Below are 26,116 nucleotides of genomic sequence, written 5' to 3' on the forward strand. Positions count from 1 at the left end.
CTGAAATTGTGGATAAAGCTCAACAAAGGAAACTGAGAGAAGTCAGCACTGATTGTGAGCTCACTTACATCTTCCTACTTTTCTACACTTAATTTGTCGCTGATTTGTTCAGTTTGTAAGTTCTGGAGAAAACGGAATGTTCTAACAGCTCTGTATTTAGCAAGTATGAGAATTACTCTGTTATCATATGGATCACTGACCCATGTCTGGTGTTCCTGATTTTCTAGTTGTGTTGCTCCAGAACATGCAAGTTTATGACTTAGTATGTGATGTCCATGAGCTGGAAAGACTCAAAACATATGGCAGATCAGATGTTAGGCTTGGGGAAAATCAAAAATTAAACTGTCTCAGAGCAGTTGAGAGACTGCTTTGCTATATATTTTATGTGATTTGTGTGTGTGTTGAGGGAGATGTCACCAAGGGAAAGGAATCGAAGGGAAAAAATAGCTTTAAAAAATGAACTGTTTGTATTATGGCTTTAAACATTAAAGTCTGGTCAGCTAAAAGCAGATGTTGTGAACTAACATGGAAACTTGCCTGAGGCCAGAATCAAAGAAGGCATTCACTAATAGTAAGAAGGAAAAATGCTTTCTGGTTTCAGAATTTATTTTAAGCAAAAAAAATGAATGCTTACTGCATGCTTATGCACATTTTCCCACTTCTATTCAGATTACTGAATAAGATTGATGGCTTCAGAATCTAATTTCAGACAATGGGTTCATTATCAATCCTGATTGTATAAGCTCCTTATAAAATCTTGTGTTATTCCGTGCTGGCCAAGATCCTGTCATGTTGGAAGTAGGAATGAAGTGCTTCTCACCTTTGGCTATCTGCCCAGTAATTAGATGGGGAGGTGGCTTAAAGCATCTAAATATGTGATATAAAACTTGGAATATTGTAATATGACACAATTCTGATGCAAGTCTTTTAAAAGGAAGAATAAATAAGGGAAAGACATAAATATACATTGGATAGTAAAAATAAACATAATATTTCTTGCATTGACCTAGGTCTTAACTGACCTGGGCTTGCACAACTTGAGTGAATGCACATTAAGTAAATATACACAAAGTCTAAGAATTTGAAATGGAAAGTTAAAAATTAATATTTTCAAGAAAGAAAAACAAAAAAGTTGATTAAATAAAAATTATTTATGTTAAAATCAATCAATATTTGAGAAAATATTCTCCTTTTCATCTATTTATGTATGAGGAAATACATATTTACAGTAGCTGCCTCTATAGTATTTGTTGAATGTCATGAAGCTTTGAACCAGCTTAAAATTTAGACTGTCTTAGACAGATGTGCCATTTATTGAAAATTTGCAAGTTCAAAAGCTATGCTCTAATGGCAAGTCCAGAATTTTAAGTTGCAGTATTTCAGGGAGAAGCAGGGTAAGTGACCTAATTCTGTATTTTACAAATACTTTGTCATATTGTTTCAATTAATATAATTTGAAGAATTCTGTTGCGCCACTCGAACAGCAAGGGAAAAAAAAAAACCTTATTATTTTCAAAAATCCACTAAAAGGATCAATATTTTTGCTATCTTAATTTCTTCCTGCAGGAATAATTTTCTTAACGGAGTTGTATGGCTCAGGAATCAGCTGCCTTTTCTAATTTACACCGGGGTTGAAGTGAGTAAGGACTTCTCAAGAGAGTAATTCCCAATAAATCCATGCTTGGACAAGCTCTAAATCCAGCAGCAGTGGAGTGTCGGCACATTCCTCTGTGGCAGTTTTTATGGGGAATTTAGGCCAATTCTTTCCCATTCGAGGATCTCCGAGTAGGGGGTTTGTCCGCCCCTCAGAGGGCAGGCAGCGGCCGTGAGGCGGGCCCGCGCCCTCCATTTCGCGCGGCCGGAGCGCCGAGCCCCGGAGCGGCGCGGGAGGGAGCCCCTGCGGGAGCCCCTGCGGGAGCCCCTGCGGGAGCGCCGGGCGCGGGGCAGGCGCGGCCGCCATCGCCGCTTCCCGCCGGCCCCGCTGAGGCGGCTCCAGCGCGCGGCCCCCCGCGGCCGCCATTTTGCGCGGTAGAAGCGGCGGGAGGCGCTACTGGTGAGGCGAGAGGCCTCACAGAGTTCTCGTTCCTCGGTGGAGGGAGCGGGAGCCTGGCCGTGAGGGGCCTCAGGGCCTCGCAGGCCCGGGGAGCAGCGCAGTGAGCCGGGGATGCGCTCTGCGCCGCCGGGGCACCGGGCCGCTGAGGGTTTTTTGGGTCAGCACCCTTGAAGGTTGTGCCCTTCACTTTGGGCCCCTGGAGAGAGCACTGTGATGAAATACGTGTACTGAGGAAAGGATTTGTTTTAGGAGGAAAGTGAAAAGTAAAGTGGCTTCAAAACGGAACAAATTCCCTCGTGGCTTGCAGTGTTTGTAGTAAGGTATTTGTTAAAGCAGATGCATGAGAGAGGTCTTTGCTCCCAGGATTTGGCAAACACCTCTCAGTAAATGTGATTCAGTGGTCTGTGCTGCTCCTGCGAACACCTACTCCCTCATCCTGCCACCTGAAATTTGCATTTTCCCTTTGGAATCCAACAGCACTGAGCGTGTGGGAAAGACACTTTGTTTCCTGGCCATATTGGAAACGTTCTGGGCTCCTCCCCACCCACTCCCACACCCGCGTTCTTTTTCTTTAAAAGTCTGAGAGACTTTTCACTGTTTCCCAGCTGGAGCAGGTGGGTGAATGCAGAGCTGCATAAAGCAGTGTGTTTCTTGTAGATTTCCAGTCTGGTAGAATGACCACGATATCTCCTGTTATTTTTATTTACATTATCAAGCAATTGGGATTAGTAGAGTTGGTCAAGGAAAAAATTACACGTAGCGAGCAGAGCAGGGTCCCGGGAGATCAAACATTGTGCATAACAAAGGCTACTCAAGAATGGGAATCATAAATCCAGACTATTTAAATGGAAGTAGCATAATCACATTTGGCGATTCCCCACCTGAGGTGGGAAAATATTTCATACTGGTGTGCTGTATTTGCAGCTCCTTGTAGCTGATGGAGCAGTGGTTATTCACTTGGATAGGCACTAACACAGATTATTACTACTTCAATAATATCCTGATTAGTGCTCTTCACAGATACTTTCTGCTGCTACTACTGGTACCAAGCCTGAGAGTTTTGCTTGAGATTACTGACACTAAAAGCATGGAGTTAAAATTGAACACCTTTGTTAGATTTATCAGTGTGATTTCTAAATTTTGTATTTATTAATATGAAGGGGAAGGTGGCAAACCCTGGTAGTGGGGGAGTGTCAGAAATTGGCATAGGTGGTACTGCAGACTTATGGTTTGTAAAACCAGTATTGACAGGTTTCTTGTTTGAGGTTCTTCATTGTGTTGACAGATAGTTTTGATTACATGCTCTATATTCTGATATTGTGAAGTGTTTTGTTTTTTAAATTTAAAACCTCTCTCTGGAGTATTTGAAGGTGTATAGATTCTGTGAAAGAAAAGTACTTTTAAAATTTTTGATTCACAGCTGACAGTCTACAGTAATTAAGTAAACCTGAAGCCTATTTGCAAAGCACTCTTAAAGATCCTTTTCATATCTTACTAATGAGATGCTGGAGTACAAAAGAAGTGTCACCTTTGGTTTTGTCTCTGTAGATGAAGAAGAAAGCTTTGCTTTGTTATTTTACCCCCAGAGTTGGCCTTCATTGAACTTCATAAACTTAATTTGTATTTTACTGTTTGTTTCAGTGAGTCTCAGGTTTCTGACTCATGAAATCATCTGTCTGATATTCTTTTCATAAGATCTTTGCTTTTTAAAGTTGTCCTCAAGCAATATTAAGAGCTGTAAAACTTCTCAACAGAAAGGCATAAAGAAGTGTTTCTAATGCCTACTGATGGTGCTAAAGGAAAACCACTGAAATTAGCTGGAGTATTTTTAATACTGGTGTATACAATAAATAATTTAGAAGTAATCTCTGGTCCTGATGTTTCAGAACAAACCTGCTAACATCTTTAAGGTGTTGGGCCCATACTCCAGTTATCCAGGTAAGCAATTTGCATGTATGTTTAAAAAAGTCTAATTTGCTTGTAAGTTAAAATAATTGTTGGGGTAGCAGTATAATTTTATTTTTTTAGATAACAGTATAATTTTGTTTTGCAAAAACTTGACAGACTGTGATCATAACAAAACAATTGGAGGAAAAAATATTGGCTGCAGTTGTGTAAAATAATCACATTTTACACAAGAATATGCTGGGTTGGAAGGTACTCAAGGATCATAGAGTCCAACTCCTGGCCCTGCATAGGACACCCCAGGAGTCACACCCTGTGCCTGAGAGCATTGTCCAAGTGCGTCTTGACCTCTGTCAGACTGCTGCTGTGACTGCTGCCCTGGGGAGCCTGTTCCAGTGCCCAGCCACCCTCTGGGGAAGAACCCTTTTCTAATGTCCATCCTAAACCACTCCTGACACAGTTTCAGGCCACTCTCTTGGGTCCTGTCACTGGTCACCACAAAGAAGAGATCAGTGCCTGCCCATCTCTTCCCCTCATGAGGAAATTGAAGAATGCGGTGTGTCCCCTCAGTCTCCTCTTCTCTAGGCTGAATTTTAGCATTGTTCTTAGAATTTAAATACTTTAACATAAACTTTATCTGGATCTTCACTCCTACCCACTTTTTTTTCCCAGCTATGTCATGGCAGTAAGGGTTGCTTCAAGTGCTGCCCTACAGGGCTGTTTTAGCAGAAGCAATAGGAACAATATTTTATCAGGAGAGAGAATCTCTATTTGAAGGAGGATTAAGAATGCCATCAAGAGCTCTAAAAGATAACAGTGGAGAAATTAAATATTGGCACTCATAACTAATAAATTTTGTATTGCTTTAGACAGGTTCAAGTCTAGTAATTTCAGTTTTATATTTTCTTGTGCTGCCCTTTGCAGACTAAGAGACTTCACATTTGATCTAAAAATGTTCAACTCTGCAGACATGGTCTTTTCACTGGATAGTTTATTTTATGAAAAACCAGATATGAGACAAAGGTAAATCTTTATTATTAGATGTATATAATTGTTTTCCAAATTGAATCATTTTGCAGCAGTGCTTTATCTTATTACTCACTTTTTCATCTACTGATAGAAATCTAAGGCTGGAAGTTTCTGGTTCCATAACCCATACTTTGAAATGTTTCTCCAAGCACATTCAATGATGCAGATGTATCTCAGGGCTATACGAAAGAAGGGTTAACACAAGTTTTGCCTCTGTAATTTTGTTGTTAGAAGTCACATGAATTGAAGATCAAGAATATGTTTTAGCAGGAGAAACAATAGGTTATTTATGACTAGTGATTTTGAGCTAATTGTTGTGGAGGATGCTTAAAAAATGCTTTTACCTCACATTTGTGTGTTAAAAATAGGTGTCTGGAAAATGAAGATCATAAGACTTGGTTTATTGCACCTGCTCCAGCTATTACTGAAATTCCAGCTGCAGAGGAGTTACAGAGGGAACTGGAAAAAAACTCAGCCAACACTCACATGGGTAAAGTATCATAGAATAGAATCACTGAATCATTGCAGCGGTTGGAAAAGTTGTTTAGGATGATCAAGTCCACCCATAAATCTAACACTGCAAAGTCCAATGAGTGTTGGACAATGTCAGGTATTACTTGACATTGGTAATAAATTACTCAACAAATAATTAGTGTGATAGATCATTCCTGTTTTGCTGTGAAAAATGAAATATTCTAGGTATGCAGGTAGAGACAAAGAATGTATTTGAGTTGAGAATGATGGTGTTAGGTGTGCCAGAAGCATAGCAGTCCTCTTTAGGCATATACATGCCACAAGTTTACTGTGCAGAAATGTGCAAGGTAAGAAGTATAATCAAAATTTCAGTTACTGCACATTGTTTCATGAAGCATTGTAACACAGCGAGAAGTGGCTGTAAGAGCATAAAATGTTGTCACATAGATCTGATGGCCTGTCTGCCACTCAAGGAACAGAGCATTTATATGAAACTCACTTTTTTCTTCCTCTTTTTGGGGCTTTAATCAGATTGTTCAGGTGGCCAAATTTGAATCTGGTCATTAATTGCTGCTAAGTGGCATATTCCAAGATATTCAGGATTATCTTAAGGAAATGTATTTTAAAGAACGTCATTGCTTTATCTCTATCAGCTAGATTTGTGTATTTCTTAGCTGCTGTGCTGATTTATAATATTCTCTATTTAGGAATTATAGTAAAGGAGAAGGTGGGTTTTTTTCTGCTTTATGCAAGAATAATGCCATTAGGAGCTACTTATTCAAATAAGGTTTTGATGTTTGTAGAATTAGAACTGTTGGGGTTGTGTCACAAACAGGGCATTGGAATTTTGAGTTTCTAGATGGATAACATTGAAATTAAGACAGCAAAATAGAGCTGTTGTTATCTTGTTGCATTTAGTTGCTTATTTCTGTTTGTGCCTTTCCCTTCGTGTTGCAAACAGCAATGCTTGTTGATCTGGTCAGCCAGATCAGGACACTGATTCTACTGAGAATTAACCCTGCAAAATGTGATAATTAACCAAGAAGGTTATGAAACCAGCCTGTCACCAACATCAGTACCAGTTCTGACTGTTGAGATTGCAGTGTTTATCTCAGCTGTTTGTAGCAGGAACTTCAAGCTTGGTCATTGTGTCATTTTTTTAAAAGACCATCTTTATTCTGGGACAGGGTGAAGAGTTCTGTCATACAAACTATTTTGTAGTTCTGAAGAATAGTTTTTATCCTTTTTTATACTTTGCATAGGAAGGAAAGAAAGGGACCTTACTTTTAGAACTTTTTAATTGGCAACACATGCATTACATTCATTAGCGTAAGTCATAAAATGCACACTAAAGTTCTTGCAATAAGATAGAAATATCAGTTTGTATAACAGATGTAAATTTGGCTGATTCTGCGTGAAAGATATTTGATTAAATGACTGTGAATAAGGATACAAATATTAATTAAATAATAATTTATAGTTTTTGTAGGAGGGAGAAAACAGGAGAAGTTTATACAACAATGTAAGAATAACACAGAGAAAGTAGAAGATAAATCATCAGCACCTGTTCATTTTGGCATAGCCCCTGAAAAAGAAGTCCTACAATTAAGTCTAGGAGAAAGAGATAAAATTAGTTTTCAGCATGAAAATCTGAAAGTGGTTTCATCTTTTCTCTCCTTTGATGAAAATAAATCTAAAAGAGTAATAGATTTTTCTCAGCAACCACAAAATAAAGCATTCAGTGAAAACAGTGATGATGAGAGTGTCCATTCAGCATTAAGAAAAAGGTATGTGTCTAGTCAACTCAGACAATTTATCACTGTTGGAATCATTATTTTAGATAAGTCTGTTGAACACAAAGCTTGGGATCCTTCAATTGAAGGTACTTTAGTAGGCTCCAGATGCTAATTCTTTCCATATAAGGAAAAAAATGTTTCATTTTGGCAATATTTTAGTACTTTAATTAAATGTGAGTCCTGAGTCCTTTAGTACTTTAATTAAATGAAGTCCTGAGTTCAGCCTCATTCATGAGAAAAGTAAGCATCAGTTTGTTGCTTCAATTTTAAATAAATTTTTAGATAACAAAGCTTTTGGAAAATACTGCTCTGAATTCTTTATCTGCATGGTGACAAGGAAGAAGGCTGAGATCATTGCTTTGCTGAGCAGAGGTCAGCCAGTCAGGAATACCTTGAGCAGTTCTGTGTGATTTCAGTGCTGCCTGAGAGGAGAGGTTTTATCAATAAACTGCTCTTCTGTATCCAGCTCCTCCCATTCCTCAGAACCTGGATGTCTCTATTGGTTTTAATGATGCAAAAATTCAGAATTAATCCGCTATCAGGAGTCAGAGCCCATCTGGACAGGCAGTTTATTCTTTCATGTTCTTTCTGGAATGAAAGTGAAGTTAAAATGTATCTTGAAAGGAGTCTTTAGGTCAGATTACATAAAGTTAGATACAATTTTATTATTTATCTTACTAGTTCTGCTGCTAATACTAATGTATATCTAGTATTTTTTAAATATTAGATAAACTGTAACATTACAACAAGCTAATAAAAATTCTGGATCTTTTGCAGCTTATTTAAAAAGTCTGGCAGTGTGCATAAAAATACAGAATTTAAAGCTGATTCTGTTGATGTGAAAGAAATTGGTACTTACTTAAATACAAGTGAAAACATGAAAGAAGTGACAAAAGAAGGTTTTTTGAGAAATAATCATCATGCTCCAATAACAAAAGGCTCAGATTTTACTTTGCATAGGGTAAATAATGAGGAGATTGTGTCTGAAAATGGAATTAAAATTCAATCATTTTCTAATGCTTCAGAGATACTGGATATGACAGGTAATTATTTTTACTCTATTTCAAGAAAAATAGTCCATTGTCTGTCTTTGATAAATAATAATAAATGGTATCCAAGGTCTGAGGTAGAGTGAAGAACATTTTCCCACCAGCTCAAGGTGAGATAATTGGCTAAAATTGATACAATATATTACAGTCCTATGGAACTTAATTGCATTGTTGTTTAATATGAACTGGCTAAACTATTTATGAAGAAGATTCACATTTTCAGAAGTGCTAAGTCGTGTAAACCTGTTTGAAAATGTCATTTCACATCCCCTCAGCAATTTGAAAAAAAACAGCCTTGTCCCTTTGTGTGGTAAAGAGTTTAATTTTCATTTGAAAACAGCAATGGAAAATGAAATGTTTATTTGTGGTGTTGCTCATATTTGTATCTTTGTAGAAATAGATTTTAAGTAGGAGATACCTAGAAAATGGAGGGAAGTGGTGAGATTTTGATGAAATTATAAAATATGTGGTTTAGAAATTATTTTTGCCTTCTAATAGTTTTTAACTAAGTGCAGTTTATTTCTAGATTTTAAACTTTTTGGGACATGACACATCTTGGTACTTTTGAGACCACAACTAGATACTGCATCAAATTTTGAGTCTCTGGTACATGCAGGATATCCTTAAACTGGAGTGAGTTCATCAAAGGGCCACCACTGTGGCCTTTTTAAATGATGAGCTAGTGACCTCCCTGTCCTATCCCATCTTCTCCTTTCTGTCACCTGGACCTTGTTGCAGCCTTGAAGCTCTTTACAGAACATACAGCATGGGGTCAGGAAGATACTTTTCATGGTTATTGGTTGAAAATCAATCTGATTTTATAAACGTTCTATTTTTACTTCTTTAGGAACTACAGGAAGAAAATTGGAAATTTTGAGGGCTGTTACAGAAATACGTATCCTTGTATTTGCTGGATCTGATTTTCCTGATTTTATTACAGTGCTTTTATATTTGCAAAATTATAGTGTTTAATTTGTAGCCATAGGTATTAATGCATTACATTGTAATAGTTTCAATTTGTAGCATAATGCTGGGAATCAAATGTTCAATTAGATGTTTATCCTGTTGACCTCCAAAGCAAGAATGAAAATAAGACAACTTGTAGATCATTCATTCCTAAGAAAGCTTATTCTTATTTCAAACATTCAAATTTTATCCTCAAAACTTTATTTTTAAAATACTAAATGTAAAATTTTAGTTTGCATAATATATATATTTCAGACATTTTCTATGCAAACACACATATACACATATATCTCCATACACTTTAAATAAAGGAAAAATTAATTATTATTTAGGCTTATTAGGAAAACTGAGTCATACTTTCTGTCCCATTTTCTTAGAAGAAAATTAACGTATTCCTTCTTGGTCTGTACCCATGTTGTAGTGTGCCTATACTGTATTTCCATTCTTTTAACCAGATTTTACCATGATTTTCTTTTTTCTTGGGCCTGCCTTGAACAAGAAATATAATCAAGCATTCTTCTATAGCTGTCAAACTTCTGGATTTTTTACACACTCTTTTCAATACTTTATTTCTAGGAACCTGTCAAATGGTAGGTTAGATATCAGGCAGAGGAAATGTCTGAATTTAGGCACCTTAAATTCATACAGATAGCTTTAAAATGTCACAATTTTCAAAATTAGTAAGGATTCCATTGTTGTGAATTTACAAGTTAAGGATTATTAATGCTTTGTAGTTTGAAAACGAATATTTAGAGCAGGGAGGGAATTTAAATACGGGTTTTTTTAATCCTTATTTTCTTTAGTCTAATGTTATTTGCTTTTCTTTATCCATTTTTAACTGCTTTTATTTCTTGTTTTACTCCTGTATCTTTTCCTTTGTAGTCTTTTAACGTGACATGGATCTGAGGCCTTGGCAGTTCATTGTTCCTGTTGCTGTCAGAATCACACCTGACTGTGTGCTCACCCTCAGCCTGAGGAGATGCTCACAGTCAGGCTGCTTGTGTGGCTGCTCTGCACATGCAGGCAGGGGTCAGCTCACTCCTCTGGAGCTGTAACCTAACAGTGCTCCCTTTTCATCTCCTGCATATTTTAGATAAGAATGTTGTCTGAAGAACACACATAATTGGCAACTGAAAAATATCTTTAAAACCACTTTAAAAGTAATCATAGGTGATTTTTTTTGCTACTGTTATGTCTGGGCATACAGTATTATGCTAAATAATTTGTGTTGTATTACAAATATTATACGATCACTGACACCTTAGATAGACTAACAGCAGTGTTCTGCTTGTTCATGTATCTGGTTTGTCCCTTGCAGCTTCACGTTCCATAATTGTCTGCCATTCCATGAAGCCTATTCCAGCAAGGAGGTTCTTGATCATTGGTATAACCCTAAGACCTCTCAAATAGGTTGTGGTTTTTTTCAGTGATATGGAATATATGGCACACCAAGAATCTAAAAACTACTGCATCATTTAATAGGTTACTTTTAGGTAACTTTTTACAAGCCTGTGTGATATTGTGGTATGTTTTAAGTTTGCATTTAGATTGCAAGGACAAGATGCATTTACATTACTACAATTTTATAGTTTATGCTTTAGTATTTTAAATTCCTTAATGCTCTCAAGCAACCCAATTTAGAAGCATTTTTAAGGAGTTCCCGTATTTTAACTATGCACAGTCAAAAGCTTTGGATGATGTAAGTATGGAACATAAACTGCAGCTGCAAGTAGTACTTTGTAGATAAATTTAAGTGGTACTTTGATATTCAGAGCATAAAAGGAATTAGAAAACTATAACATATCTAGAATCTCTTCCTGGAATAGTTTATCAGGGTTATTGCGCTTAGCTGGGAGAAGGGACCAGAAGAACTTTAAAAAGTGTTTTCCTCAGTTGAAAATATGTTTGTGTGAAGATGAGAATTGTATTTATGCATACAGATTGGTAATATATTTGCATGGAGGAGGAAGGGTGGGTGAGTGAGTGATACGGGTGAGTGACACTGTGGAGGAGGAAAGAGGGAAGAATCGGTCTTGTCAGAGGAAAATGAGGGAGCTTGACGTGGACATACCTGGCTTCTAAGATGGTGGTAGATAAAATGTGTGGGAAGGAAGCACAGTCATGCAAGCCTTTCATTTGTCATTATTGAAAACTTAACAGGACTTGGCAATTCTTTCCTAGCTTTTATATACAGATAGGAACTTTGTGATTTGTGCTCCAACTGGCTCTGGAAAGACTGTAATGTTCGAACTGGCTATTACCAGGTTACTCATGGAAGCCCCACTGCCTTGGTTAAATATTAAAGTTGTTTACAGTAAGTATTATGCAGCTTTAAACATTTTGGTGACAGAACAGAAAATGTCATTCTGGGAATACAGTGACCTGGATTGAGTCCAGGAATAATATTGAGATTAAATACATAAAGATATTGCAACCTGCTTCATTCTTTTAAAAGTTGATTTAGTGTTTATTTGTGGTATCATTGTAACTATTATTAGTATTTAACAGCACTGTGTAATTGTAGTGTTCAGCATTGCCTATACGAATAAAAATTATAAAATCCTGTAAAAGTTTGTCCTCCAAGAAGGTAAGATGTACACAAAAAGGTAAGGAAGAAGCAAAGGAAACTGAAACAAATTCTTAGTGCATGGTTTCTGGCTAACATTATCTTTTGTATGGCTGGCTGTTGCTCTGAGATGAGGATAAAATTTTCCAGTGTTCACTTACCTGGCAAACTTTCCTGCTGTTTTCTGGATACTACCTCAGAGGCACCAGAACTGTGATCTTCATTAATTTAACTGATCTGTGTAGAAATATGAAAATTCTTGGAGATAGTCACACCAGTTACAATTTTTTTCTTTTCTTCCTGGAAAACTGAGTTCATATTGTGTAAATTTTATTAAATTGGTGATTTTTGTCCCAGTTTTAATTTATTTGTACACTGATATGTTTGTCAGCCTTACTATTAAAGGTTTCATCCTTATATTTACAAAAGCTTCATATTTGTTTTTTTATTCTATTTTGTTCAACTTCTTACAATAAAGTTAGTGTTTACTAGTGTTTACTCTAGTAAACTAGAGTTTACTGTGTATTGTAAACTGATCTTAGAAGCAGGCATGTCCTACAGGTTCTCTGTCAGCTGGACCAGGTTGAGTGTATGGTAATAGTTTCCCCTTGCCTTGTTAGAATTGCTGTAACTTGGTTGGTTGGGACTGTCAGTAAGGAGTTACCTGCTAATGGAGTTAAATCTGCTGACCTTCCCAGTTTCCACAATGATGGAGAAGGAGACTTGTCAGTTTTCTGAATGTTGGAACAGAGATGGTAATCAGACTATGTCCTGCTGGTGTGAGCACTGGTGTCTGGTTCATCAGTGGCCCCATATGTGTGAATTAGCTTGCAATAGTTCTGTGGAGTTGTTTTCCAGTAGCTTTACCTTGAAGGACTGGTGACTGTAGTACCAGCAGCAATCACTTCCACATTCTTGCATTGCTGAAGATGATTAGCTTTGTGATTTTGTGAATTACTTGCTGGTAGCTTAATCGGTTTTCTGGAGCTAATTATTTCTCTGATACTCTGTGGAATTTTGCACCTCTTTCTGAAGCAGAGACTGGTTCTTTAAATCTCATAGTTTTAGAGATCAATAGTGAGCTAATATGCAGAAATCATTCATATTTCAGTGCCTCTAACTAGCCTAGAATGTAATCACTGCAAGATCTACTATACTAGGGCCGTTTAGGGGTCATGCATAGATTGCCTCTTTTACTTAAATCACTGCATTTTCTGTCTAGATTAATCATCTAGTATAGCCTTATGTGTATTGTTAATATCAGTCCTTATTGAGAATGACATCTGATTTCTGGGAAAAAAAGAGTCTGCAAAAGTACAGTGTGTATTCTCAGGGAAAAAAAAAAAAAAAAAAAGAGTAGATTGTTTTAGGACTCTGTTCATGAGAACCAGCATGAAAACTGCTACCTGCAGTGTTAGCTGGTTCTTATGACCCTACACTTAACTGTACATTTGATTTTGATAGAATACCAGAAGAAATAAAAGTCTATCTCTTGCTCTTGGATGGTTTCTCAGTTATACTTTGCTTTCTGAATACAGAGTACTCAAATCATTCTTAACTGGGAAAAGGTTGGTATTTGTATGACCTTTCATTAGAAAAGATGTATTTCCTGTGGTTTCTTCCATCTGTGAGAAACCTTTGATAGTTGAATGATTGTTTCCATGTGGTACTGCAAAGAAAATCAAACCCAACAGGATAAAGGATTAAGAGAGAGCATAAATAATCTTAATTAAAGGGTTCTGTTCCTGCTTGCTGATGGGAAGAGCTAAGGGCCCAAAGCTCAACATGAATTGTGCACATGGAGTAGAATAATGAGAACAGTAACACCAGTTACAGATTTTACGGTTCTGGAAGCAAAGCTGAAAATGAGGGAAATTAAATTTAAGAAGGCATCTTGCTAAAGAAACTAAATGCATACATTTCTAATACAGCTGAAGATTTGATTTTCCTGATTTAATTCTCATTATTTGGTGTTGTTTTTAGTGGCTCCAATAAAAGCTCTATGCAGTCAGCGTTTTGATGACTGGAAAGAAAAATTTGGACCTATAGGACTTACCTGCAAGGAGCTGACAGGAGATACATTGATGGATGATTTATTTGAAATACATCATGCTGACATTATTATCACTACACCTGTAGGTTTCATTCCCAGTTCTTACAAGAACTTAGAATAAACAGACATTAGCAGTCTTCTAATTGTATGCTGTGAGGACTGCTCTTTTTTGTTTTGTGTGGTTTTTTTTTGTTTTGTTTTTTTTTTTTGGTAATGCACAGTAATTTTATGTTTGTTTGCTTTTGTTTGTCTGCAGACTGCTGTACACACTCTCAGTTCATATAAACAAAAGTTAATAATAATGTGCCCGATGAAACATAGACTGCATTAGCTTGAATTCATTTAATTGTTTCTGTTTAAAGATTTATTGAAGTTTAAGCATGTCTCCATGTACTATAGTTGTGGCATATGTTGGCATTTAAAACATCTTTCAGCTTCTGTTGTTGTTTTGATGTGTTGTTTTTTTCTGCCAAGGAAAAGTGGGATAGCATGACTAGAAGGTGGAGAGACAACTCTCTAGTCCAGCTTGTGCGACTGTTTCTCATTGATGAGGTGAGAAAATGAATGAGGATTTATACACTGCTTTTGTATCTTTTGTGAAGATAAAAGGAACCTTAGAAAATATTAAATGTATTTAGCACATGTCCAGATTGTAACTGGAAAATATTTAGCACGTCTTTTAAAATTCCTGATAGGTACACGTTATAAAGGATGAAAGCCGCGGTGCTACTTTGGAAGTTGTAGTCAGTCGAATGAAAACTATTCAATCTTCTCTTTGGCGTCTCTTAGAGAAGCACAACACTGTTCCTCCCTTGAGATTTGTAGCTGTTTCTGCAACAATCCCAAATACTCAAGATGTAAGAGTTACATTTTAACTGTATTTTGATTGGTGGAGTTGTGTTTTATAAAATTTGTCTGGAATTACAATTTTAGATTGATAGCAAAATAGTAATTTTTAAGCTGTCATCTGAAGACAGCTATGAGGCTGCTGCTAATGTAAGATTACCTTCAACCATATGGAAATGTCAGCCATGTATGGACATGCTTCAGTTTTAGATTTCTGCTTGTGATTTTTGCCTCTTACGTACAAATCACGACAGATTTGAGATTTCAGTCCAAATTATATTGGTCCTGCAAAAAGCAGAACCTTACCTGTGATTTTAAATTATAAAAAATGTGTTAGTAGTTTACACATGACAAAAGCTAAGTTAATTATTCTGTGATGCTATTAGAGCTGGAGTACAATTAAAAGAAGAAATTTATCTTTTCTGTTCTACTTCTTTTTTAAAGATTGCAGAATGGCTTTCAGATAGTGAGATGCCTGCTGTATGCCTGAAAATAGATGAGGATCAACGACCAGTGAAGCTACGCAAAATTGTGCTTGGTTTTCCTTGCAGTGACAATCAGACAGAATTCAAATTTGACTTAACTCTTAACTACAAGATAGCTAGCATTATACAAACATACTCGGAGCAAAAACCAGCACTTGTGGTACAACAGCTTTTTTTAATCATGTTTAAAATGGTTTCTTTCTTGAAAGTGTTGATTCAAAAAAATATCTTTTATTTATAGTTTTGTGCCACAAGAAAAGGAGTACAGCAGGCTGCTTCTGTTCTTGCAAAAGATGCTAAATTTCTACTGAGTATAGAACAGAAACGAAGGTATTTTTCTTTTTAAATTGGAAATAAGTGTTTGTACATTTTAGTAAACCTGTGATATCTGTGAAGAAAGCTGTTGAGCTAATACAGTTTCTAGCAGAGGAGCGTGCAACAAAATCATCATCACAGCTGACATTCTTTTTGGTAAATTGACACTTTTCTTGGGAGATTTTATTTGCTTCTCAGAGTTTTAGGATACCTTTCACAAACATTAAATTGTTTCTCAAAGCTGCTTTCTAAACATAAAAATGCTAATTCTTATGGCCCTCTGAGACCTTGTAGTACAAAGATTAAGCATATGAATAGTTGAATTGGATGTGACTTTACTAGTGTTTTGTCTTTATCAGATACTGTTATTAAATGTAGCCATATTAATTATTATTTACTTCAGAGTTGACTAGTTATGGCAGCTGCAGAAGCTACTCCTGACTTTGGAGCTAAAATATGATCTTATTTGCTTTATGTGGACAACACATAAGGATTGTTGATCGTCACTTGGAAAGATGACAGGCTCGAAAAGCTGCAATAGCTGCCCCGGAGAGTCAGTCTCTTCTTCTGTGAAGATGGGAAATGGGGTGGTTGAAAATATTCAAAGAATGTATATTTTTTAATTTGATTTTCTTGTTGTTGTTTGTGTGTGTTGCATAGATTACAAGGGTTTGCAAATTCATTGAAAGACTCCAAACTGAGAGGTAAATATAACCTACAATGTCTCTGCTCTGTGATTGAATATTTGCTTGAGAAAACCTAGTTAAATGATGTATATAATAATTTCATTGTCAGACCTTTTGACGTATGGTGTGGCTTATCATCATGCGGGTATGGAGATATCGGACAGGAAAATAATTGAAGGCGCTTTTACTGTAGGAGACTTGCCAGTACTTTGTAAGTAAAATTAATTTTGAAAGCCAAAATTTCATTTATGTATCCTGAGAAGATTGCAGTTTGGAAGTAATATTTTATGGATCTATAGTTTGCTTAACCTTTGGAAGTTGTGAAATCCAGCCGAAGGTGTTTTTGTGTTTCACATGTACTTTCACCCTGTGAGCCTACATATGCACTGTTACTAAGGAGCATAGAACTTCTTTTCACCACACATGGAGGTCATCCCCCTCCTATGTCCATATAGGTCTGGCCTTTTCCTCCCATTGATCCCTCCCATTGAGGTGGAATTCTGTGCTAGTGAATCTTTCCTCTGAGTTTCCAAGATGTTTTCTTCGTCTGTTTTCTTTGCAACTGTGGCTTCCCTGAAGGTAATTGTCTACATTTATGCCTCTTAGGTGGGCAGGATGCTATTTTCAACTCCATGTAAGGTGTGTGACTGGGGAGGTCCTTAAGAAATATTCCATCTGTTGTTACGTGAAATGAGAAGGGATCTAAGATGTGATTGTCTCATCTCATCCAGGCTTTTTCTTTCTGTAAAAAAAGGATCCACACCCTATGGGGAATTGTCTGTGTGGTTCACGTACAACGCTAAATGATTTGTGGATTTTTTTCTTTCCTGTTACAATGGTCATAAGAAAAAATAATATAATTACTGATTTTAATTTTCATTTCAAAAAGAATTGGAAATTTCAATAATCCTTTGTTTTCCTAGCAGAATAGTAATATCAATTGGCCCATATGACTGGCTTTCTGTGTTGAATTCTTGCCACTCCATATATTCTTTAGAGAGAGTGAATTAGGAAACATACTTGACTGATGTTTTCCATGTGAGAGTGTGTATTGGTAAAGTGTGGTAATTGTATTAGTGGTGATTCTGGTTTGGTACCATGGATATAAACAATGCTAATGACTGATGACTTTAAAAATATATCTTAATATTGACCACTACTAAGCAAAATGAAGCCGTGGCTCTATTCAAATACATACCCTGGAAGAAGCAAGAGTAAGGTTTCTTCATTGTATGTCTGTTATATTGAACAGGAATCATATTCTGGATTATCTCCAAGTATAAAGGAATGTTTAAGTTAAAGTATCTGGGATGTAATTTGTTAAAGAATATGAGAACAAATGAATGCTGATGATCAGATAAACAGAAGCTGTTATGCAAGTACTTGTCTGTAATCTACATCAAAATCTTTGTGGTGCAGAATGCCCACTGATTCCACTAGAAGCTAAGAACTCTTGGGCATCAAGAATTAAGTTACCTATTTGCTGCTTATTTAGTGTCTGCTAGACATTTTGATGGTGTTCATATACTTTGGTGTTCATATACTTTGATCCAATGTAGTTACTACTAGCACCTTAGCTATGGGAGTCAATCTGCCTGCACACCTGGTGGTTATAAAATCCACAATGCATTACGTTGGAGGAGTGTTTCAAGAGTACAGTGAAACTGATATTCTGCAAATGATTGGGAGAGCTGGAAGGCCTCAGGTAAGTGAATGTTTTATTGTATTGGTGCTGTCTATAGGCAGATTAGTAGAAATTATTTTTGCTCAAGAAAGTACAATGCCAGGAATTTTACTGCAGCATTTGTTTTTTAAAGGGTTATTAATACTTAAATTACTCCTAGGTAACTTTTCTGTTGAGAAAGAAATCTATTTGCTTTTGTATTGTCCATCAAAAATTACTGCTTTACCTTGCAGTGGAAAAAGATCTGAAGATTACATTTGGGTTATGTAGTGAATGGGGATTAGAGAGTAGGAAACTGGCATACAATACCCATTTCAGACAGGATTTTAAGAAAAGAGTTTTAGTGGATTAAGGTATGTGGTGCATATTCAACTGTTTGGTTTTTTTTAAGTAAAGAGCAGCTTTTATTTGGGGTTTTATTTTTCAGTTTGACACTACTGCTACAGCAGTTATTATGACTCGTTGCAGTACCAGGGAGAGATACATACAGATGTTAAATGGTGCTGATATAATAGAGAGCAGGTAACTAAGTATTTTTTTGTAAGACTCTGTAGATAGTGGCAAAACTTCATAGTTTCTACAGAATGTGTTTTTTTTCACATGGGTTTTGGGCTGTTTCTTTGGTCTGCTTAGAAGAAATCAAGAAAGAATTAAGGAAAATAAAGCCAAGCTATTCAGTAGTTAGTGCTCTCTTGTTTTATCGGCCAAAACAATCTTTAGGACATCTTAAGCTCAAAAAAATGGTTTTAGATTCCTGCTGGAAAACTGAGGAAACTGAAAGAGTATTTATTGCAAAGACAAAAAGCAGGAATTGAATGCAGCCCATATCTCTGAATTTCTAGATGACAGAGTGTGGAAAATACTCGACCTATATTTGTTGTTAACAGATTATCATGAGAAATATATAGCACAGAATGTCTGTGCTGTAATTTTTAAATGTATGTAACTTTGTTTTCTAGTAATGTGGAACTTCACAGTTGGCAGTTTATTTTTGCTTGCTAGGCATTATGACATAATAAACCAATTACATTGTTGATTACTTACATAATCTTTACCCGTATTCTATCAATTTCACTGATTACAGTGAACAGTGGCGGTTTGGGGGGAGGGGTTTGTTTGATTTTGTTTCTTCCCAAAAACTAATTTTAGCACTTTTTGTATTGCTCATTGGTAAATGTCCTTAACTCTTGGTTTTTTTGCACTAGCTTGCACAAGCACCTTGTTGAACACTTAAATGCCGAAATAGTGCTGCATACTGTCACGGATGTCAGTGTAGCTTTGGAATGGATACGGTCAACATTCTTGTACATTAGAGCCTTAAAAAATCCAACTCATTATGGTTTGTTTGGTTTTATTTTTTTAATTCTTCTAACCTATGGCATTAGGATGTGTTATGTCCATATTACTTGTTCCTATCATTTTCTTATGGACTATTATTTCATAATGTGATGAAAACAAGATGTGCAATGTGGCCAGTAACATTTTGCTCTTTGACATAAGTAGTGGGAGTTTCAGTATGGTATAACATTTAAAAACTGTGAAGAAGCCATTTACAGCTTCATGATCCATTTCTTTTTATCTTAATATGCTGGACCATGTATTAATACAGTATCAGCCATAACGTATTTTGCACTGCTGAATATGTAATCTGCTAAGAAAAAGAATAGTCTAGTATTTCATAGTTTTTTCTAGAATAAAATTCTAGTTATCTTAATTCCAATGTCTTCAGCTTGTCTTGTCCAGAGCATTATCCCAGTCCCCAGCCCTGACCATATCTATGTTCCTGCCCACTTGATTTACACCTGATTTTGAAGTCATTGGGTAATTGCTGGAGACAATTTTTTATAAGGATTTATAGTCGGAACATAGCACATCTAGTATTTGAATGGATGCTACAATTCAGGTGGCTTCCTGTATTTCAAAATAAGAAAACTGTACCTCGAAGTTTCTACTGACATTTCTGAAACTTTTAGGACTCTGATATTTTACATGGGGGAATGTCTGCAGCTTTTACCTTTGCACATCTGTTCTAGTAGCCTCTTACTGATACTTAAATAGTTACACCCTGTAAGACTTCTGACTTGCTTGCAGTATAATAAATATTCACACGTTTTTTACTTTGGGGTATTTGTCTGCCTCCTAAAAATCAGCAAATCAGTTTTAATGGGTAATGACATTAAGGAATGACATGTATGATAGTACTAGGTTAATACAACTTTTGTCTTTGCCATGAAGGTTTTTCATCTGGATTAGATAAAGTTGGAATTGAAGCAAAATTACAAGGTAAGGGGCTTCTTAGGCTTTTTCAGTAAAAATCTACAATTTAGGGCATGTTCAGCCATATTTATTATCTATATCCATTAATTTCAATCGATCCATTTGCAAAACAATTGTAATTTACTGTGGGTTATTAATTTTATTTTGTTATTAATGCTTTTGAAATACTATTGGTACATTTTAACTGGTAGAAAAATTTTTCTTGTATAGAGGAAAATCATTAAATGTCTTTACCCACCTGATTTCCATATACATGCTCAGAAATAATCAAACTTTAATTTTGATTGCTTGTCATTCTTCCTAATTTTCCTTTGATTGATCTCACTTGCTTTCATTAATTTCTGTTACTATGCTTTCAAAAAAGTTATTTTCAGAAAATGTCATCTTCCATTCATAAATTAAGCCTTGAAAACAAAGGGTATAAAAGGTAAACTTCTTTGCCTTGTCCAGAAACAATTTAAAATTGTATGGGTTTAAGAGGCTTTTTTTTTTTGCTAAGACTTGAATAAAATGCAGTTATTAACCTTTTTTTTTAAATACTGCATTTTAGCTATTTGCAATTCCATTAGAAATAGAGCTAACAAAATAGTTTGTGAATTGGTGTCTATTAACTTTAAATACAGGAATAGCATACAACTCTTCAGGTGGTTTGTTTTGTTATTTTGTTTTAATGTAAGTTTTCTGGTACTTTAAATGTTAGTATATTTATAAAAGAGTACTTGCTGTCAAGTTCTGTAAATCTACAAATACAATTTTCTTTCTTTGGTGAAAGTCCTCATGTCTATCCAGACCAGACCATTTGGAGCTAAAATATCTGGAGGAGGGTTTGGTCCATGAAAACATGGACAGATAAAATGCCTAGAAATTTGTAGAGCTTGTACTTGGACTTCACTTACACATTTTTTACATAATTGTGTAGGAAACATTTGTGATTAATTTTGGGCTTGGTGGAATGAGGCTGTTCATTGTGGAAGGGTTTCAAGGGTCTTCAGGAGCACCGTATATTTGTTACCACTTGAAATCCCCAAATGTGAGAGATGTTGACTCTCACTTGAAGACAGTGAAAAGAGGAGTACTTATCAGTGGGAAAATTTGCCTCTTTCAGTAGTTTTCTATCTCTTCCTGTCTTTTACATCAGGACTTTTCTATTCTTGCCATGTAGGTTGAAAGGAATAGAGGGAATGAAGCATGATACTAGCTAAATAAGCCTTTATGGGAGAAGGCATGATTTAAAATGTACAGATAGTGCTAGAATAATTCAGTTAGTGCTTTTTCAGTGTGGATTATATTTCCTTGAAGTTCTGCTGTTAAAAACTAGCTTCTCTTGCCTGCAACATGAAATATTTTGTAGTCATGAGTATAATGTGTTCATAGATTTCATGTGTAAAGTGAATGATTTCAGGTTGCTAGGAGAACTGTCTCTTTGAGTGCTGTTCTAACTGGCTTTTAAATTCTGAATATTGCCTTGGTCTTGAAAAAGAGAGAACAAAAGCACTTTGGTCATTCTTATGCAGATACCTGACACAATGGGTTTAGTGAAATAAATACAAATGCAACCGATACAGTACAAAAATTTCTAATGAAGGATTCATGAATATTTGTGTGTATTTGAAATTTTAACCATTTAGGTGTTAACTCTGTAGCAGAAGTCTTGTATATAAGTGCTTGTGGGCTCTCTGATCTGTCATTCAAACTTGAATATGGCAACCTACATTCCAGCATCTAGTTTATTTTCCTTTGCAACTTTTGCCTTACTGAAAAAGAGTTGACTTGTCCTGTATCAATTATCTTTGAGTGAGTTTCCCCAGAGGGAAGTTAACCACCAACTTTAATAGAAGGATTCCAAAACCCTTACTTGAGTTCAGTGGAATTACTTGGATATACGTTCATACAATTTGATGATGATGTTTCTGGTGTGTACATGGATAAGGTATTTTTAGTACATGCAGAAAACATTTTTCAAATTTTTGACAGAACTGTGTCTGAAGAACTTAAATGATTTATCATCTTTTGATTTGATCAGGATGGATGAAGCAAATAATTTCAAACCAACAGGTAACACTTGTTTCAAATAAACTAATTTTCAGAAGTGATGTAGAGATATTAGTGAACTATGAAGGATCTCAGCTACCCTTGTGCCCCATTAATAATAGTACATAAATGTCGTAAAATCTGAGGGATTGTTTGAGTAGAATATATGGATAAGTTTCTTGACCAAGTCCTAGATGTTCATTCTCTTAATCTTGTTTCATGAATAGATCTTCTCTTGTTGCTGAAAATTTGTTGCAGATGAGAAGATTGCAGAACACTGTGGCAGGATAATTGGTTGTGGCACAGTGCAATGAAGGACAGGTTTTACCAATTCCTGCTTTTCTCTACAGTCCTCTGCTAGAGGTGTTTGGCTTCTTAGCAACCACAGGTTGCTGCCTGGTGTGTTAGTGGGACTTAATCTCTGTTGGAGAGCATTGCCACTGGCACATGGCTCTTTCTCCACTCTGTGATCGGGTCAGTAATGCCCATCACAGCTGGGGGCAGTAACATACTGAGTAGTGGGAGTAAATCTCACAGGGGCCTGTAATAAGACAATTAATTTAATTTTGTGGCTTAAAAAGCTCTAAGCCACTGAAATATACTTGACATCTTTATTTTTTAAAGGTATATTCTTGTTTTACAGAGACCGGAAGATTAATGGCGTGGTATTACATTGCATTTGATACAGTGAAGCAATTTTTCACAATTAAGGGAACTGAGACGCTAAATGAATTGGTAATTTGGCTTTTTTTTAATTACATATGTTCAAATGTTTTTAAATAGTCTAAGAAAAGAAGCATAAGGTTATTTATTTTAAAGAGCTCAGGCTTTGTATAAAGTTTTAGAGAATACATTTAACTAAACTCTATATGGAGTATTTTTGAGGCTTGTACTTTGAGGTCTTTTGATTTCCCACTCTTTCTCCCTTCACTAACCTTACTTATGAAAATGCAAAGTTGTTGAAGCTGTTCTGTTTATATATTAATAGCCTTAACGTTTTCTGCTTTCCTAGGTTTTTTTCTTGCAAAAACCAGCTGCATCAAGAGCAGGTTTTACTTTTTAAGGGAATTGTCTGTTTTAGGCAACTGTCCTCTTTCAGGTAACAGGTTGTTATCTGAATCACAAGACACTTTGTTTTCAAACAAGTACCATGGTAAAACAGATTTGCCGTGAAAAAAATGGAACACTTGTTCTCCTGTGACTGTCTTTGTTGTTAAAGTGTAAAGAAAGCAAGGTGAAATACATAACAGAAAAAGTTGTTTGTATTTGCTTTGTATAAAGTGTTCACAATGTGTGTGGTTGATTTTAAATAACCTCAACTGAAATAGTAATCTAAAAGCTGAAAGAAAAATTTTCCCCTTTCATTAATAGCCTTTATAGGAAGAAGAAAGAAAGTTGGTCAGTATTAAAAAGAACTGATGGATTGTGTCTTAATGGTCATACTGTTGAGGCAATAAATTTTTTAAAGTGTTTTTTAAAAAAAGTTAGAAGAAGTGATAGAAAAAATGGCAAATTAAAACAATTACTAAAAAAGCTTTAATTATTACAGATTACAATGATCTCCAACTGCACAGAATTTGTGGATGTGAAGTTAAGAACAAATGAAAAGAAAATATTGAACACTTTGAATAAAGACAAAGACAAAATAACTATCAGGTATTTTAAAAATACATGGAAAATTGAAAGTACCTTTTTAACAATAAATAAGATGAATTGTAGAAAATATGTATGTTTTCATGCATAGGTTTCCAATGGAGGGGAAGATAAAAACAAGAGAAATGAAAGTAAACTGGTAAATATTATATTGCCTTTTAATTTTTTATTGGAAAACTGCCATTTTATAGCTGTTGAAGTCCCTGCTAATTTTTTTGTCATTTTGCAGAGGACCAGATCTTGTATTTTGTTGTTTCTATTCTGAATTTTTTTCCCCATTAAAAACTTTTATGTTGTTCTTTGTTTACAAGCCCATTCTTTTTCCAGTCTCATTCAGGCTCAGCTGGGATGTATTCCTATTCAAGACTTCACTTTGACACAAGATACTGGCAGAATATTTAGAAATGGCTTAAGAGTTACTAGATGTATGGTAAAATTTAATTCTTTTTTTTGGTACATATCCTAATAAGCTACATTTTAGTTTATTAACATAAGTCAATCTTCTTTTTACAGGGCTATCTGACTTTCTGGCATCATCTAAGAACAACTTCTCTGCTTTATTAAACTCCTTGATTTTAGCAAAGTGTTTCAGATGCAGACTCTGGGAAAATTCACTTCATGTGTCTAAACAATTGGAAAAAATTGGTAGGTACTAGTTAAAAGTTATAAAAGTTTACTCTTGACAGAGAATCAAAAATCATAATTAGCCTGCTGATTTCCGTGGTATCTTCGTACATAATTAGTCTGCTAATTACTTATTTGCCACAATCGAGTACCACAGTTGTCAGAAGAATCTGCCATAACAAAAGCAAGCTGTTTAGTAATTTTTATAAGGCTTTCAAAATATTTCAGAATTTTTCTTATTCCTTAATGTTCCTCTCAGTATCCCAGGCATATTCCACATTGATGTGATTGCCTGTCCCTGATTAGGCTATGCCTTCCTTTCCAGGCATCTGTTGCTGTAGGTCCTCTTACTTGTATGCATTAAAACCTTTTAATTCACATTGAAAAGGATAGGAATCATGAAATAGAAATCAATTTATTATGCATGAGGTTCTTATACACATGATGATCAAAAGTTTATAATGATCTTCCTTTCACTGTATCCTGTTACTGAATGAACTTCTAGCTGGAAGTACAGGCTTGTCATAATTATTTGAAAAGGAGTTCAGAAATTTTTGAGTCCTCTGTTTTATAAAAATGTAGTCATACTTGTTTGAGGTAGTAGTGTATCTTCCTGCTTTGATGTCTGGTCTTATCATACCTTCATGCTTTCAAAATTCACTGCAGCATTCTCTATTTCTTCTTTAGAGACACATCAGCTCTGCACTGAACAGTGTAGTACAGAGATCTGGAAATTACAGAATGGCTAAAGCCAGAGGTCCATCGGGTACAGTACCTTACGGCCTTGCCTGCTCTAGGGCAGAGGCTGTAATGCTTCATTCATGTGGATTCAAAGCAAGGGCAGGGCTTGTTAGCCTGTGCACAGCACAGTGCACAGTGCTGGGAACACATTTCCACTATCCCACACCTGTGGCAATGTCAACACAATCATCTGAGGAATCTGCCTCCTGTTCAGCATTTCTGTGGAGTGAGGATGAGTGGGATAAATATGGCACTTGCAGTGTAGACAAATCCTTCCCTGTACACTATATTCAGTAGAATAAAGTCACATTTAGTTTTTTAATAAGAGGTGTATATACAAACATCTCTGTCCAATTTTCCTTTTCTTGGGTACTTTTTTCTTATGCTGTCATAGCTCTTGCAGCATATGTTACAAAGAACTGCTAACTTCCAAAGTGTCATTTGTTCCCCTCACAAGCTGCTTTTGAACATTCTTGACAGTTCACTCTTTTTCTGAATCAAACACTGAATTGACGCCTGTAGTGTGATGTGATTTATAACCTCTGCCTATGGCTGCTAATCATCTTCTGTTTCTTTCTGAAGTTAAATGAATAAAGTTCCTAGAAATCTGCTGATACCATGTAGCATATTCAAAAATCCTTAATTTTTAAACTCTTATCTCAGTGTGCTATTTTTGAACCTTAAAAATGCCTTATTAGTTAGTATTTCCATTATAAGAGTGACTGTTCTTTGACTGACAATTGGCCTTACTGAGACTGATATTTCAGCTGAATTCTTACTGCATTTCTACAACTCTTGTCCAATAATGATGCTCCCTCTTGTTGCTGAATGGTAGGTTTGATTTCTGTTTGCTTGTTCTGACAGACAGGATAATGATCAGTTG

At 35.8% G+C, this 26,116-nt stretch overlaps 1 protein-coding gene across 2 annotated transcripts in view; it reads left to right on the forward strand.

Annotated features, from left to right (window-relative positions):
- The first annotated feature begins 3,938 nt into the window (after positions 1-3,938).
- The window catches only part of HFM1 (helicase for meiosis 1), a 33,189-nt gene continuing 11,011 nt past the window's right edge, over positions 3,939-26,116 (forward strand). For both annotated transcript variants that reach the window (XM_053985697.1, XM_053985696.1), the window contains exons 1-25: positions 3,939-3,991; positions 4,883-4,981; positions 5,356-5,477; positions 6,942-7,248; positions 8,035-8,300; positions 9,154-9,201; positions 10,901-10,971; positions 11,454-11,586; positions 13,822-13,973; positions 14,366-14,443; positions 14,587-14,748; positions 15,182-15,382; positions 15,464-15,552; positions 16,198-16,241; positions 16,333-16,434; positions 17,783-17,928; positions 18,335-18,429; positions 19,113-19,246; positions 20,143-20,190; positions 22,159-22,239; positions 22,859-22,950; positions 23,765-23,871; positions 23,960-24,007; positions 24,196-24,293; positions 24,382-24,513. In XM_053985697.1, coding sequence (XP_053841672.1) covers positions 4,911-4,981; positions 5,356-5,477; positions 6,942-7,248; positions 8,035-8,300; positions 9,154-9,201; positions 10,901-10,971; positions 11,454-11,586; positions 13,822-13,973; positions 14,366-14,443; positions 14,587-14,748; positions 15,182-15,382; positions 15,464-15,552; positions 16,198-16,241; positions 16,333-16,434; positions 17,783-17,928; positions 18,335-18,429; positions 19,113-19,246; positions 20,143-20,190; positions 22,159-22,239; positions 22,859-22,950; positions 23,765-23,871; positions 23,960-24,007; positions 24,196-24,293; positions 24,382-24,513 — 2,827 coding nt within the window. In that variant the 5' untranslated portion in view covers positions 3,939-3,991; positions 4,883-4,910. The remainder of the gene's footprint in view (positions 3,992-4,882; positions 4,982-5,355; positions 5,478-6,941; positions 7,249-8,034; positions 8,301-9,153; positions 9,202-10,900; positions 10,972-11,453; positions 11,587-13,821; positions 13,974-14,365; positions 14,444-14,586; positions 14,749-15,181; positions 15,383-15,463; positions 15,553-16,197; positions 16,242-16,332; positions 16,435-17,782; positions 17,929-18,334; positions 18,430-19,112; positions 19,247-20,142; positions 20,191-22,158; positions 22,240-22,858; positions 22,951-23,764; positions 23,872-23,959; positions 24,008-24,195; positions 24,294-24,381; positions 24,514-26,116) is intronic.

This window comes from Vidua macroura, chromosome 9 (genome assembly GCF_024509145.1).
Source record: "Vidua macroura isolate BioBank_ID:100142 chromosome 9, ASM2450914v1, whole genome shotgun sequence".
Classification (NCBI taxonomy): Eukaryota; Metazoa; Chordata; class Aves; order Passeriformes; family Viduidae; genus Vidua; species Vidua macroura.